Genomic DNA, 15,425 nt, shown 5'->3' with positions numbered 1-15,425 from the left:
CCCGATCAGCCTCTCGGCCAGTTCCTGGTCCCAGGCCTCGGTAAACCACCCCGCGTCATGAAAGGCCTTTCGAATGCCATCTACCTCGTGCAGCTCATGCCACGGGTTATCATCCACCAACAGACAACCGTTGGGGTCCACGTAACCCGGGTACCACTCGAGCGAGCGCAGCTTTCTGCTCGCACGCCGCGAAGAACGGCTGGATGCGGTAGTACGCGTACTCCATCTCGTCCGGGCCCCACGGGTCGGGCCCGGGCAGAACGTCGGCATCGCGCTTGACCTCGTCCTTGCACTGGGGGATTCCCAGCTCGGGCCAGATGTTGCCGGCGTTCTGTTCCATCAGGACGGCGCCGTGCTTCGTGTCGATGTAGACCTTGTAGTAGTACTCTTCCGCTTCCTGGTTGCTGCCCAGAAGTACCAGCCGCGGCGGTACGCGCGAGGTCGGGACATTTTCCTCTCCTCCCCGTAACCTCTCGCTGTTTTCGTTCCAGGCGGCTACGAGACGAGGGTCTATATAGCTGTCCAAGCTCAGTCTCGGCATGAAATCCAGGCAGCGAGTCTCCCATTGTGGCACATGGCGCAGTAGCTCCAGGGTTTCGTCGGTGATGCCTAGACATGCGAAGCCGGATTTGGTGATTTGGGGCCATCCCCCCTGGGGCGGAAACTGCAAGCATTCAGGTCCTGAATGTACTCGATCGAGCAGTTTGAGGTAGGAAGAGAGGGCTTCGACTGTTTCATCATGCGAATACATGGTTTCGACCTATATCGAGAAATGGAGGGCTTCTCTTTACCCAACAGTAGTTCTGTCAAGCAAACAGCTCGAGAGACAGGTTTCGAGAGGCCCTAAGCGATTGGCCCGAGTAATGGTTGAATTCGAGACGTGCATGGGTTTCCATCTCACCCGGCTCAGCGGAACGTAGGCATACGGATTAAACTAAACTCCGTGGCTACAGCTGCATTGGGCAATGTTTTATTTCATAAGGAGGTAGCTGGGGCGTTTCGTCGGTTTCTGGTATACGAGTATACATGTGATTTAATACTATTAGTTCATTCCAGGTTATCCTGTCGGAATAGCAACTAGTCGGGCTTTTATCCTCCAGTTATCATAGCAATGGGTAGAAAAAGCATAACAGAATTACATCGCCCTGTACCAACTAGTCCCGGTCTGGCTTGCAAATTTCCTCAGCATCCAAATCTCGTTCTCCGTCAAGCTCTCGAATCATCCATTGTGCCACATCCTTGTTCCACTTCTCGGCAGGCCACCCCGCGTCGCGAATGATCCCCCGCCTCTCCGCCATCGCGTCCCTGTCGAGCCCGTCGCCCGCGTCCTCCACCAGGCTGTGGTCCCAGAAGTCGGGGCACCACTCCAGCGAACGCAGTTTCTGCTCGCATGCCTCAAAGAAAGGCCGGATGGCGTAGACCTCGTAGTGCACCTCCGTGGCCTCGTCGAACGTCTCCATCTCGGGCAGCTCGTAGTCCTCGTCCCCGATGTCGACGTCCGTGCATTGCGGGATGCCCAGATCCGGGCAGATGCCCGGGTCGAGCTGCTCGACGAGGATCACCCCGTGCTTGGTGTCGAGCATCACGTTGTACCAGTACTCCTGCTCGCTCTGGTTGCTCCCGAGGCACACGAAATGGCCCGGCATGCTGGGACTGGGGAATGGGCGACCTTGGCGCATGTCCTCGCTCCATTGGCGTTGTCTCTCGAGGAGCTTGGAGTTCAGATGGCTCACAAGTTCCAGCCTTGGCATAAACTCCGGGCCATCTCTTTCCCATTGTGGTATGTGACGCAAAAACTCCAGAGCCGCATCTGTGGTACGATCGCAGGCAAGGACCTCCTTGGTAATCTGTGGCCAGCCTTCCGGTGGCGGGAATATAAGTGTCTCGAGAGGGGCCGGGCTGTGCCCGGTGAAGCAGTCTGATGTATGAAGTGAATGCCGCAACCGCTTCCTCGTGTGAGTATCTGGTCGGCATAGTACAAAAGAAACGAGATGTCTCGAAGTTACTCAAATACTATTGGTATGGAATTTAGGGTAAAGTGGAATGAAGTGAACAGTCAGGAAGAGACTAAAGTACTGGAATGCATGGAATGGCGAAGTGATAGGCTTTTGTTTCTGCGACGTTCTTACACCCAGGTAAATGGGCCAGGCAACGCCCCTCGGTGTGACAACCAACCATTGCGGATCAATCATAAATCCGAGGTCTCCCTACAGGCCTCGGGTCAATGCCAAGTCGGTCACCCAGCAGACAACACCAAACACATGAAAAGCAGGCTATCTTCATGGCATTATGAGGCAACGATAAATAAACGCTTAAGATAGGCCATAGTTGGGTGTGCCTTGGTGTCCCGTTTTGAAGTTACTTCTAAGATACAACTTTCTATTTTCATATCGTTGAGTATTCAGGGTTGCTCGGGGCAAAAGTAGGTCTGTGAGGGCTCATGGGGCTGAGAGAAGCTATATTCTAGGAACTCCTCAAAGGGGGTGGAAGTGTTGATTTCTGGGGCTTTTGTTGCTTTTCCCGGCTGTTGGTCAGTTGCTGAAGCAAGAAAGCGATGACGCCATCTCTACTCGGACTTGAAAAAAAAAATCTGGGGATCAAAATATTAGAATGAATGGTGCGTCATACTCGTTATAATGGCCGGCTATGTTGGTGACCCAACATTCAGTTTGGCCTTGGCAATCTGCATTGCGTCAAGACTACCCAAGAGATGCATACGACCATACACGTGGCGTTTTGGCCTTCGACTTGTTTCACTATATCGAAATGATTCACTCAAAGGATTATGGTTCGAAACGCATGCATGCGGCACAGCCGCCGGACATGGCGTTAAGATAATGTCCGATCATACCCCTGACCCCTTGTAACTGTTCCCGTCAGCTCGAATCATATATTCACAGAAGAAGAAGCAGAACCCCTGCGTCTGTCATAGATTGAAATGTATTGCTGTAGTACAGATATGGTGATTGGTAACCAAGTGCACATACGACCCAACTTGCATAAGTAGATTTAGCCCCATTCGCTATGTATCCTTGGTCGAGTACTAGAGCTCAGCTTACCCATCGTGGTCAATGTATGGCGCCAAGGGACATATCGTCCGCGGAGTATCGTCAGCATTGCGTAGAAATAATGAGAATACCCGAGCCCCGGGGCTACGCGCACAACGGAATACTGGGTAGATCTGGAAGCCCGAGTCCAGGAATAAACGTTGATGTGTCGTGGCAGTCTTCTCGGCGTTAGGAGAGTGCAAAACAACGACAGCATCAGATGAAGTGCCATAAAGCGGAATCTTGGTCAAATTTGGACAATTCTCCTACATATAAAGGGGCCCGCCCGGTCGTAATAACACGAATAGAATAATGAAACGCCCAGAGACCCATAAGACCATTTTCTACTTAGTAGGCAACCCGATTATTCTCTGTTCATACCACTATCATCTGATCTGATATTCTGACATTAATCAGCTCAATCATAGACGAACAAAAGCAAAATGGGTCTAACCGCCCCCTTCGAATTCCCTCCCGCTACCGGCGCCAACTTCACCCAGACAATCCACCAGAAAGTGCCCCCAGCCCTGAAGCCGAGTGTTCAAACCCTCCCAACCCCCTTCGTCGTCGCCATCACGGGCGCCAGCGGCGGCCTAGGCCGCGCTGCCGCCGAGGTCTTTGCGCAAGCCGGCGCGACGGGCCTAGTCCTCTCCCGCGCGCACGCTCGCGGGCCTGGAGGAGACGAAGCGGATCTGCGAGGGAGCATCATCGTCAACCAAAACTAACAGCCAAAATCCTCTCAAGGTCACGCTCGTAGTCGGCTCCGTCGGCAACGAAGCCGACGCGCAGAAGCTCGCGGCCGCGGTGCGGGACGAACACGATGGCCGCCTCGACATGTTGATCAACAACGCGGGCGTGGTGTCGACGCACGAGTCGGCCTGGGGCCCGTTCGATAAGATCCGCCCGGACCAGTTCGAGGTTCCCATGCAGACGAACTACGTTGGGCGGTTTCTCACGATGCAGGCGCTGCTGCCGGCGCTGATGGCGTCGCCTGGCGGGGGGACTGTGGTCAACGTGACTAGCATCTGTTCGCATTTGACGTCGCCTGGACATGGGGCTCCGGGGTATAATATCTCGGCACTCGCGTCGAACCGGCTGACGGAGATGGCGGCGGAGGTGTATGCTGGGGACGGTGGTGCGGGGCCGGTCTTTTACTCGGTGCACCCGGGCGCGGTAGCCACGCATATCCCCGTGGGCGCGTCGCAGGAGATGTTCGAGGTCCTGTGCACGGAAGAGGCGGATCTTTGCGGCGCGGTCTGTCTCTGGTTGGGTCGGAACCGGCCCAGTTGGCTCAACGGGCGCTACATCTCGGCGACTTGGGACATGGAGGAGTTGCAGGCAAGGAAGGACGAGATCGTGGGGGCGATAAGTTGAAGTCCCGGATGGTGCTTTAGAGTAGTGACCACTACAATATGAGTTGGAGGAGGTCGACTTGAAGATGGTCTCTTCGACTTGGTGTAGTTGGTCAAATAAGTTCAGGGGGTCAAATCATGTACGATGGTGATGTACTGTTCCTTTTTCATTATGTAGACCGTTTACTGTCTAGTTCGGCTTCCAGCCACATAGTCTTCGCGTCTCCGCATTCGTAAAAATGAGTCAAAAAGCCCTCTGATGAAAACATCCTCTCACGCGTGGCTCTGTCCGCTTCCTTAACCGCGATCAGGAACTTGGGCCGCCTGGCCGGCTGTTTGAACCGCTTGACATAGCGGCCGAGGACGGTGCGTAGTGTCACTACCAGAATGTGCGGCCTCGCCTTGCACATCTTGACGCCGGAAACCTTGCAGAAGGTGGTGGTGCCCAACACGCGCAGGTCCTCCGCCGTTCGGAGGCAGGGGAAGCAGCAACGTGTCGCGGAAGGGAGGTAGAGGAAACCCCGAAGGAGGCGCCACACACCGCGCAGTCGCGCGTAGGCAGGACGCGATAAAAGTCCAAAATAGTAAGGCGATGGTGGAGTTTGGCGCGGAGCAGGCCGCGCAGGCCCTCCAGACCGTGAGTGACGACGGCTACATACTACCTCAGCAGCTCAGTCGTAAGATTCATGCGCGTCGATTGATCTGGCGGAACAGAAAGTAGGCGAGAACGTCGAAATGGGGAAGCAACAGGGTTATGAGCTCCAGGGGCAGCCGCTGGTTCAGGACTGGCGGTGGGCGGGGTGTTGAAGGCTGTCCGGAGCAAGTCCCCAACCGCCCTGGTCTAGGCTGGGCTGGAAATTATGAGCAAGCGACGTACGTGTTTTGGTTGGTACGAACAGACACGCAGAATATCCTCCTTGTTTGTTCTTACTATGTTTGATGGCATCTTTCGGGATCCTCATCGGTTCTATATTCACACATGGAAATTAAAGGGACCGGGTTGCTGATACTGGCCGATGGAGGTGGGATTGTTTCATTGCCAAGGTGAGATAGACCAGTTGTTGCTTCTGCGATTACACCGAGCCGACCCCGGGTTCAATACCAGCTTCTGATGTACGTTGCACCACGGAATTCAGCAATCAACCCAGACTAGAAAACCTATGACATTGATATCTACCTCGTCCGTCAAACAAAAAAGTAGTATCGCGAGACTATAGCTAATAAACCCCTGATCCGACTTCGAGAAACAGTGTACTCCGCCTAAGCCCATGTCCCCTTGTCAATTGTACTGCAAGTGGGATCAATCAGTGTGCTTTGCCATCACGAGCGGACCCTTGATCATCTTCAGCTTCCTGAGACTTCTTTCTAAGGTTCTGCCAGCCCATTCCCCAAAGTGCAATGCCACAGGCAACGGCCATGCCGGCTACAAGATAAAAAACATGGTCGATGCTTGTGGCATACGCCTTCAACACAGCAGTGAGATCTCCGGGATCCACAATTCCCTAAATCGCGTTGCGCCAGCCTGAATAATCGCCCCGACGTTGGCGTTGGGGGCAAGCAAGGGTACTTGCGTCTTGATGCTTTCTAGAAAGATCAATTGACATAGCGCGAGCGCGATGGCGGGTCCAAGCGACTGGGTAAAAATTACAAAAGCCATGGCCGAGGAGAGCTCCTCTTCCGTAACGGCTCCCTGGATAGCGATAATTGCCTGGGAAGGCTCAGCAACAATTCGTTCAACCATCTGTGTTCTGGAAAGGAGACAAACCAGTTGTAGGCCGAGACCTGAGCCAGCACCGGCCAAAATTTGAAATCCTACCCAATATCCCGTCGGACTGCCTGGCTGCAACAAGGAGCACAAACCACTGCCTACCGACAAAATTACGGTAGATGCCAAAGCAAGGGGTATGACGTACCCAATGACCGTCACTGTGAGCATCTTGTTAGCCTCTAGTCAAGGATATGGGAAGAATCGTCGACTCACACAACTTTCCTGAGGCCCCCACCATGACCAGTTGCGGAAGGATTGTTGGTAAAAGATAAACACCACTCAGGATAGGGCTGGCACTATTGATCGCCTGAAAGTATATAGGCAGGTAAAAGACAGCACCGTAGACAGCAGACATCAAGAAGGCCTGGTAGAGACCAGATGCCCATACTGTCCTCCGATTGATCATGGAATGGGGGAGCAATGCGTCTTCTCCTTTATATCGGTTCCAGAAGTACCAGACAATGGCAGTTGCACCAGATCCACAGAATAGTCCAATCACCTTTGCAGAGCCCCATGGAGCTGTATTGCCCCCAAATTGAAGAGCCAGTAGGAGCTGCAAAACAGCGGCTGAGAATAGAACAAATCCCAGCAAGTCGAGGTAATGATGTAGCCGGGCAAAGACGACAGGAGCTGGCTTTTTAGATGTCTGCTCTGGGATGCGGAGCAGCAGTATAGCAAGAGCTGCCAGACCCCCTAGGGGGCAAATTGATGTAGAAGCCTAACAATAATGTGAGATAATAGTCAACTGCAAAGGAATGAACGGAACATACACCATCGCCATGTATACCCGGAAGTGAACGTTCCCCCGATCAAAGGTCCGGCAACGAGGCCAAGTTGGTTTACTAGTTGATCTGTTATGATTAATTGACTATACCTGTGAAGGAGAAAACTCACTGCCCATCGTAATTCCAATCAAAGCTGGTATTGCTGGTTAGCTATCACACAGGACTACATGACATTTGAGTCAACTTTACTTACGCGGACGTTTCTCTAACGGAGCACAACTTGATACAATGGTGATGGCTCCGTTGATGATCCCTGCAGCACCCAGGCCAGCGATGGTACGGCCAACAATCAGCATGGCGGAGGAGGCTGCAGCGCCACAGACAACGGATCCAACTTCGAAAATTCCGAAGAACAGCAAGAATGACCACTTATTGACCAGTTAGTGATTGATGAAGTATACATTTTCGGAAGTTGGACTTCACAAACCTTAGTGTTGAAGTGGGTGTATATCTTGCCCGTCAAAGGTTGGGGTGCCGCACTGAACCATTTTCAGTAATTGTTACTTTCAAATGTTGAATTTCTCGCAAGAACGACTTACCTTCCAAACTGATAGGCACTGGCGTACCAACCAACGTCTGCTAGTGATTTGAAATCATCCGTGATGCGTGGGATAGCCTATGGTTTTCATTGAGTAATTGTCAGAACTTGAAGATATCGTAAACTTAGGACGCCCAAACGTACTGTGCTTATGACCATCGTATCCACACACATCAAGAAGCATGCGAGAGCTACACTTGCAACAATGGTGACTAGCTTGATTCCGGTCACATAATCGTTCGCATCATGCTTGACAGTTGATACCTGAGCCTCTTCCAGCTGCCCAAGTAAATCCGTTCTGGATACTTGGGTTTCAGCCTTACCTCGCTTTTCGTTGTTAGATGTGGGCTGCTTGGTGGAAGTAGGAACCTCTCTGGCAGCTGGCGTACTTTCGGTAGTAGGGTCGGCCATTTTTCAGTATGCAATGAACAACAATGAGACTGGATATATTTCACTGAGGTGGTATGGTGAAGCGAGTAATGGTGAAGAAGGTGCAATATGCATAAGTTACAGACTCATTTGTCCATGAAACATGAAGATAGCAAAAAAGTGTGTATTCGTAGGGGAATTGAGCGGCGAGGTTCTGTTAAGCATGACAGGTGAACACCAAGTAGTTTTACATCATGCAGCCATTCAATGGTTCAGTATTGAACCCAGCATGTCAGTACTTTGCAGCCTTGCAGGATAACACCAACTTCGGTGCTAACACGCATGCATGTTGGTGTCCAAAGGACATGATCGCCGATGTGTCTCTACCCATAACACAACTACTGCAGTTGCTGCATTTGCAACACCTTCCCCAGCCTTCTCGTGATATCGAGCCCTGTTGGTGATTGATGAGCAATTCGACGAATCACATATATGCCGCAGATTGGTCAAGGTTGATTTCTTCAGCCCCCAACTATGGGTCGCACGACAGATGATACATAACATACATGTCTCACCCAGGGAAACAGAGAAACGCCCGGGAAAGGTGCGGGGGATTTCCCACGGGGGTGTGTTATCAGTAATCTCCGATTTCGCCAAGGGCGGGTATGATCCAAAGTGGGTTCAGGGGAGGCGCAAGTGCAGTGATGCATGCGCAACCACGGTTCCTTCCCGCGTAACCGAATGTACCCAGGTAATATGCATTGCAGATTGGGAAATGATTCCGAAGGTTACACCATTTAATATCGGTCGTTTCTCGTTGCATTCAACAAACAAACAGTGCTCTGAACATTGTGGCGGGATTTGCATTCGTTGGATTACGTTTGGGCTTGCAGATCAATAACGTCCGGCGTCTAGGCTCTGTTCTTATTACCCAGATGCATGCTTACTCGCATGATGTTCTGAGCAGCCCCTCACCAACTGTGATGAAGTGATGGCAATCCCATGGGGGCCGAGCCTGGCCATCGGGTTGCACTGGGGGTAAGCCTTGTGGTGGCGAACGACACCAACCTCGCCTTGCTACCAAATAGGGCGCAGGGTGCAGGAATCCCTGCGATGTGGCTGCAGGTAGGCAGCACTAACGAGAATGCAACGAGGCAACTGCCAACACGACCACTTGCAAGGCAACGGTGCGTTAACCAACTAAGCTCTAGTATAACATTATACTTGTTACTAGAATATCCACGGCTAAGTGCAAATGTAATATTGTACTCTCAAACATTATCAGTCGTCTAAGCTGTTCCCGGGCTCGTGTAGACAGCAAATCTAACTGCAGTCATTTATTCAACAGTGATAATTCTATTACAGCACTGAGCTCAAAGGGCGTCTCTAATAGCCATATGTTGGAAACCTCAGCGGCAACACACCAATCGCGGAAACATGTCCATCAACAAAAGCCCCACTGTATTCGTATGTGGCGCTACAGGCAGTCAAGGAGGTGCTCTGGTATCCCATCTTCGTGGATTGAATTGGGCAGTCCACGCTACGGTTCGTAACCTTGTGTCACCTGCTGCTCGCGCGCTCGAGGCCGCCGGCGTGCAGCTTACGCAGGGCGATTGGGATGATCACCTTGCCATCAAATCTTCAGTAACTGGCTGCGACAAGGCTTTTATCTGCTTGCTTCCTGACTTCAATGACCTGGATCGCGAGCGACGACAAACAGAAGCCATTGTCAACATTGCCAAGGCTGCAGGCGTCACGCAAGTTGTGACATCCACATCCGTGGGTGTCTTCACGCTTGAGGATCCCTCCCAAGACATCGCCCCTGGTTCCATCATCGCCCAGCACCTGGCTGGGAAAAAGGGGGTCGAAGAGGCTGTTCGACATGGCGACTTCGACCACTGGACTTTCCTTCGTCCCACGTTCTTTATGGCGAACTTTCTTGAGCCCAAGGTGGCCAGGTACTCGGAGCCCAGAGATAAAGGTACCTGGACCACGGCGCTCTTGCCTGACACAAAACTCGCCTTGCTGGACCACGCTGATGTTGCTGCGTTTGCAGCTGTGGCATTCGAGAACCCTGGAAGGTTTCATGACCGGGCTATTGGCATAGCCAGCGAGTACCTCACGGTACAGCAGACACTTGATACACTAGGACAAGCCGCTGGGAGATCTTTCAAGGCTGTATACATGACGGAAGAGGAAATATCGGAGAAATCGAAGACATCAAATGTTTTCGCTAACTCGCAAGTGTCAATGAGGTACATGAGAAAGTATCTTAACATGGATGAGATCAAATCAGTGATTCGGCCCACGGGTTTCAAGGACTTTTTGGAGAGAGAGGAAGAAAGTGTGCGGAAAACGTATCCTTAGAGGGCTCATCCTCTCGGTAGTTGGCCACTGGTTATTTCGTTTCAGCTGAAACTCGATTCCATACCAAGTTGTTCCGTCAAAACCAACAGACAGCTGCACTAGCAGAGTAATAACATAGCTACTACTTGGGTCTTTCAAACCTCTTTGCTCTGTATCACTATAATTATCGCATGTCTAAATCGTTGCCGAAACCATGTACTATGACTACAGATAGAAAACACCAGTCATTGTGCAACAGTATACTCTATTATAAGTACGGATGTAGTGGAGATGTTAGATTTCATCCCGGAACAACTTGACCCGCGCTAGCATTCCTTTCGGATGACACGCATCTCGGCACCCTGAGGCGGAAGCATGAAATTCAACATTGAGGTTCGCTTGCCGGGTCGTTTAGTAACCTCAATATCGTAGTTAAGAAGTACGTAAGCAAGAGACTGCTTCACCATATACGCAACGAACCACCGACCCGGGCATGCATGTCGACCGTAACCGAAGGGTAGAAACGTTGTGCTCACGTTCGTCATCAGCTGTCTCTTGGTGTCTGTATGACTGGAGTCCTGACTCTTCTCTAATCCCCGCGTGAATCGAAGAGCATCGAACTGCTCAGGGTTTGGATATATAGAGGGATCTGTATGAATCATCTGAGCAGGGAAGACTGTACGCACTCCGGACCCGGCACTGATATGACGGCCCCCGCCGAGATCGATTGGCTCGCCTCGCAAAACCTCCAATGGGAGCAGATGCACCATCACATCATTCAGGCGCATGGATTCGCGGACAGCCGAATCAACATCATAGAGGGCATCTATAGCCTCCTTAGTTGACAGGCCAGTGTGCTCAGCCCAAACACGGCGGCATTCGGCTTCGAGGATGTTGACAAGATCATCTTTGGATGAACTGCAGTGAATATCGAGCACAACATGAGCAAAGACCCAGCCAATGGCGAAGACGAACATCGACGTAAGGGCCAGGATGCGTTGTGATATCTTCAGGGCCGTCCTTTGCTCGGGACCGTAGTTATTAGATTCGGCGATCAACCACTCAATAACATTGCCCTAGAGGAAAAGATGTGTTAGAACCAAAAGCCGTAGCGACATGGACAAAACAAAAAGGAAAAACGATGATGAGTGTAAGTACCGGGCTTGCCTTATCGTTACTTCGTTCCGTCTCGATGTTCGCGAGTTTCTCCTCGACCATTGGGATAAGTATGGTCAATAGCTTTCGTTGATGATATTTTGCTCGAAGAGCCACGAGGGGTCCCAAGACTGGCCTCAACATGGGAGGTATACAGTTGATGATGCAGCCGTCTACCAGGACCGAGTTGGCGTAAAGCCTCGACCGGTGGAGGTACTCGTTGTTCTTGCACCCAGGAGTTCCTACCATGATCCGCAGAGACGCATGTGAAATAATTCGCACCATAGAGTCCCATGCGTTGACAACCCTTCCACCTCTATCCTTTCCCCAGCACTGTTGAAACGCGCCGTCCCACTCCTCTGCCATGATAGCAACCAGTGGGCCCATCTTCTTTGGTGCCAGTTCCTTGCGAATCGGATTGAAATGAATGGCATTGGCCCATACATCTCTGTCGGTCATGAGATACCGAAATTGAGCATTCTCGAGCAGAGAATTGAAACTGGATAACTCGTCTCTTGGCTTATTGAGCAGAGAAAGCATTGAGGGCGGAAGTACAACAAGGCCACCGCCTATCCACATCGACGGAAGTGCAAAGGGCTTGTGGTGCTTCGAAAATTGCTGGTAGCCCTCACGCATTGTCTCCTGCATCGAAGTCACAGACCTCACGATGGCGGTAGCCCAAGAGAGCATGCCACCACCGGCATGGATACCCACGGTGTCGATCTGACTCCAAAGCTCGCTGTGGATTTTGCTGCGCGCGTCGAGGATCATAAAAAGAATCAGAATCGTTAAGGCAGCGAAACCAGAAATTGCCCAGAAATATGTATTGTGCTCCATGACAGAATCAAGTTGATGTTGTATCAAAGCCGTCGGTCAAAAAGAGTTATACAATCTAGCGTCGAGGATAATATAAACGCCTTATGTGAGTTGATTGATCTGGATCTATCCTGATTATTGGTTTGCATTTGTTTGCCAGGCATGCTTGATCTACACCAGCTGTAGGCCGTGAGGCAACACGATTATAAATTTCCTGTCAGACACAGAGTGTTGTAATGCGTAGTTGCATATAGCCATGGAAAAATCGGGGCAAGCCTATATGTAATAATGCGTGCTTTAAACGAACTTGTAATTGCACGTCTGTATCCGTAGTCTCTCCAGACAAGATCGAACGACCCTCGAACACGGGGCAATTGAAAAAACGCCTGCACTTAGTCCAAGCTCTATTCCCACGTCTCATCTCTAGTTGTGTCAGTGCAGTATTTGGCCTCGTCGTGTCCAGAACGGAACTCTCTGCATGTCAGCTGACTCGACGTAAGCGATTGGCCAAATTGACGGTCTTCATGTACGCAACCTAGCTGGGTCCAATCTATATTTAGGACTTCATATGCCAAATGGGAAGGCCCTCCGGCATGGTCAGTTCATATATTGACCAGGCGGCTGTTACTTTGTGGATGCCTACTGGCACATTGGGCTGCGAGCGTGATGCACGCAGACGAAGTCTCTGCGGTGACGTTCCATTGACAGACGTGATCATATGATTGATCACGTATTGTGTAAGCACTAATGGTATGCCGGCACTTTCCAAGTCGAGCAGTCACTTGACTTGTTAGCGATCCACGGGGAGGGATTTCGGAACGCGCCGTACCTTGACCTTGCCGTTATGCCGTTGGTTCGAACTCTTATGCAGCCAGATCTAACAGTTACATCGCGTCAGATACACTGTAGGGCTGGTGTAACAACCCCGGAGATCGATTACCCTTTCTGGGAAAATGGGCTCATGTTACACCTAGACATTTTCTGGGCCGGTGTGAGATTGCACCCCAGATATATACGAACCTTCCCCAACCCTGCCGTCCAGTCTATGATTACGCGCCATGACATCCTTGTCATGTGCAATAAGTTTCCAACTGTATATCTACTAGCTAACAGGCGTGGTCACCTTGCATATTCTGCCTTGTTCAGTTGGATGACACTGCCAACTCATGAATTTTATTGATGGCGTTCTTATGTGCAGCAGGCATGAGTTGGTCTCGTATTCCATTCCAATTCTACACAGCCCTATGTGGGTTTCAAGCCGCTACTGAAGGGAGCCTGACGTGCATCACCCCCTCGTACATTAGCGGGTTGTACATGAAGGTATTGACCAGTTCAAGTCCGGCCTCTCGCAGTGTAGCGCCCCACTGAGACTCAGTCCGCTCCATACCCGCCAATGCAGTAAGCATTGTCATATCAATGGACGCAGCAATGGTGTTCACATCATGCCCGGGAAGGATCATCTCGTCAATCAGTAATACCGATTCTGGCCCCATGGCCGCCTTGGTCTCTTCAAGGATCTTGCGTGCGTGGCATTGTGGATGATCATGAAGAACGCCACGTAGGAAATAGAACTTGGCGTCTGAATTGGAGACACAGTGTTAATCCAACCAATTGGCGTCCGCGAAAATGTTTGGGGTGGCACTCACCTTTGATCGGCTGCGGTTGAAAGAAGTCATGAACCATGTTCTCGACCCCAGGAGTTGACAGCGATTTCTCAATGGAGTGAGGAAGGTCTTGGAGGATCACCCTCCCAGGTAGGTTTGGGTACCACTCTCGGAACTGCTTACACTGGTGTCCAATTCCTCCACCGACGTTGACATAGAGAGCCTGCTTACCGTCCTTTGCATCCCAGCCTTTGACTTCTTGGGCGACCGGATAGACGGAAAGCCATGAAGTCTCAGGCTGGCGACGGGAGGCCATGTACTCATTGAAGTAGGCTAAGTGCTTGGGGTTCTCACCAAACCACTGGAATGAAGAGAGTTGCGTACTCCAACCATCTTGAAATGCCGTGTGTATGCCGTCTTGGGGAGTCTTGTATCCAGTCCTCTTCAAGAATGCTGGCAAAGCTCTATACGCAGGCTCAACGGTGTTCAGGCTTGAGTACATGTCAGGGATATATCTCCAAGCATAATGACAATCTAGTTCTCAAAAAGGAAACCAGGACACTTACTAATGGCCCAGCCCCGAGACGACCACATTATCAGTGAGGTTCCTAGTAACGTTGTTGGCCTGGAACTGGCTCGATGATACCTCCGAAAGTGCCCCAACGGTCGTAAGGTATCTCATGATGCGATCTATCACCCGGTTTAGTTGTCAAGGTAACGGTTTCATATTTGATGTTGAGAGCAGGGTGGGATGCCATACGGATCAGTTCAGGCTCTGTACCCTTTGCCTGAGCTACCTGGTCCACTGATAGTGGGCGTTCAGCCTCGGCCAGGAGCTTGAAAAGCCCCAAGTCAAACCCGACCCTGATAGAGGCTGTTTGTAGGCTCTGCAAAGGCCTTGTCAGATACGAGGAACTTCCGAATAGTTTGACAACTGAACGCAACTAACCATGTGGCCGTATCTGTGAATAGTGTCGCTTGGGCTCTCCATCGAAAATATCAACTGATTCAGAGAGGTCACCAGCTTCCGACGAGTCGCCCCATCAGCGGTTGCACCGCATTGCTGAATTGTTTCTAGAGCAGCGTCCATTCTTGATGGCCTTGGGCGATGAATCTCGATATTGAAGGCTGTGGTGACTAGGTGGGTAGGTGTGGGCTTGGGGACTGCTCAGTATCTAGAGCTGTTCAGGGCCAAAAGGTACGCAATATATGTATCATTAATACCATCCCGGGGGCCAGTTTTACCCCGAACCTTGAGCTTCGAAGTTTGAGGTAGGCTGTGGGAGCCGTGGGAGCCGTGGGAGCCTGCCGCACGTAATGTCCCCAAGACTTATCCAATGCATACGAGGCGTCGTTCTGGGGGCCAAAGGCAAGGGATCGGGAGTTGGTGGGCACAGTCCACTGCGAAACGCATCCTACTGTGCGGCACAATCAAGTGATTTTCGAGTCGAGTGGGACAAATGTGCCACCGGTCCAACTGCAACGTTCCACCGTAACTCTGACATGCAGCGTGCAGATTAGATTTAGCCCTATGAAGTCGGCAGTGCAGGTAACATCATGATGCGAGCAAGGCTAAGACATTCTGATATGATATGATCAACATAGGAACATGTTCCGAGATTCCAAGCGCGTGTACCCCACTGAT

At 51.3% G+C, this 15,425-nt stretch overlaps 7 protein-coding genes across 7 annotated transcripts; 2 read left to right on the top strand and 5 right to left on the bottom strand.

The window, feature by feature from the left end:
• Positions 1–109: 109 nt before the first annotated feature.
• On the bottom strand, positions 110–751 carry PG997_002614 (uncharacterized protein; the record flags this gene model as incomplete). The annotated part of the gene is made up of 1 exon (XM_066806929.1): positions 110–751. One exon carries the CDS (start codon positions 749–751, stop codon positions 110–112), a length of 642 nt encoding a protein of 213 aa, XP_066670547.1.
• A 403-nt stretch (positions 752–1,154) lies between these two features.
• On the bottom strand, positions 1,155–1,646 carry PG997_002613 (uncharacterized protein; the record flags this gene model as incomplete). The annotated part of the gene is made up of 1 exon (XM_066806928.1): positions 1,155–1,646. One exon carries the CDS (start codon positions 1,644–1,646, stop codon positions 1,155–1,157), a length of 492 nt encoding a protein of 163 aa, XP_066670546.1.
• A 1,844-nt stretch (positions 1,647–3,490) lies between these two features.
• PG997_002612 (uncharacterized protein) lies at positions 3,491–4,421 on the top strand (the record flags this gene model as incomplete). The annotated part of the gene is made up of 2 exons (XM_066806927.1): positions 3,491–3,757; positions 3,792–4,421. 2 exons carry the CDS (start codon positions 3,491–3,493, stop codon positions 4,419–4,421), a joined length of 897 nt encoding a protein of 298 aa, XP_066670545.1.
• A 1,282-nt stretch (positions 4,422–5,703) lies between these two features.
• On the bottom strand, positions 5,704–7,901 carry PG997_002611 (major facilitator superfamily domain-containing protein; the record flags this gene model as incomplete). Its single annotated transcript, XM_066806926.1, has 9 exons — positions 5,704–5,901; positions 5,940–6,107; positions 6,165–6,325; positions 6,381–6,860; positions 6,938–7,041; positions 7,142–7,320; positions 7,380–7,431; positions 7,492–7,568; positions 7,635–7,901. 9 exons carry the CDS (start codon positions 7,899–7,901, stop codon positions 5,704–5,706), a joined length of 1,686 nt encoding a protein of 561 aa, XP_066670544.1.
• Positions 7,902–9,296: 1,395 nt separating this feature from the next.
• PG997_002610 (uncharacterized protein) lies at positions 9,297–10,226 on the top strand (the record flags this gene model as incomplete). Its single annotated transcript, XM_066806925.1, has 1 exon — positions 9,297–10,226. The coding sequence occupies one exon, from the start codon at positions 9,297–9,299 to the stop codon at positions 10,224–10,226; it is 930 nt and encodes a 309-aa protein (XP_066670543.1).
• Positions 10,227–10,531: 305 nt separating this feature from the next.
• On the bottom strand, positions 10,532–12,197 carry PG997_002609 (Cytochrome P450; the record flags this gene model as incomplete). The annotated part of the gene is made up of 2 exons (XM_066806924.1): positions 10,532–11,281; positions 11,364–12,197. 2 exons carry the CDS (start codon positions 12,195–12,197, stop codon positions 10,532–10,534), a joined length of 1,584 nt encoding a protein of 527 aa, XP_066670542.1.
• Positions 12,198–13,408: 1,211 nt separating this feature from the next.
• PG997_002608 (uncharacterized protein) lies at positions 13,409–14,870 on the bottom strand (the record flags this gene model as incomplete). Its single annotated transcript, XM_066806923.1, has 6 exons — positions 13,409–13,418; positions 13,476–13,755; positions 13,823–14,271; positions 14,347–14,470; positions 14,541–14,667; positions 14,730–14,870. 6 exons carry the CDS (start codon positions 14,868–14,870, stop codon positions 13,409–13,411), a joined length of 1,131 nt encoding a protein of 376 aa, XP_066670541.1.
• Positions 14,871–15,425: the final 555 nt, after the last annotated feature.

This window comes from Apiospora hydei (genome assembly GCF_038363865.1).
Source record: "Apiospora hydei strain CBS 114990 chromosome Unknown utg000004l_segment0_segment0, whole genome shotgun sequence".
Taxonomy (NCBI): domain Eukaryota; kingdom Fungi; phylum Ascomycota; class Sordariomycetes; order Amphisphaeriales; family Apiosporaceae; genus Apiospora; species Apiospora hydei.
The sequence above is the reverse complement of the archived record's forward strand: the minus strand, read 5'-3'. Positions and strand labels throughout refer to the sequence as shown.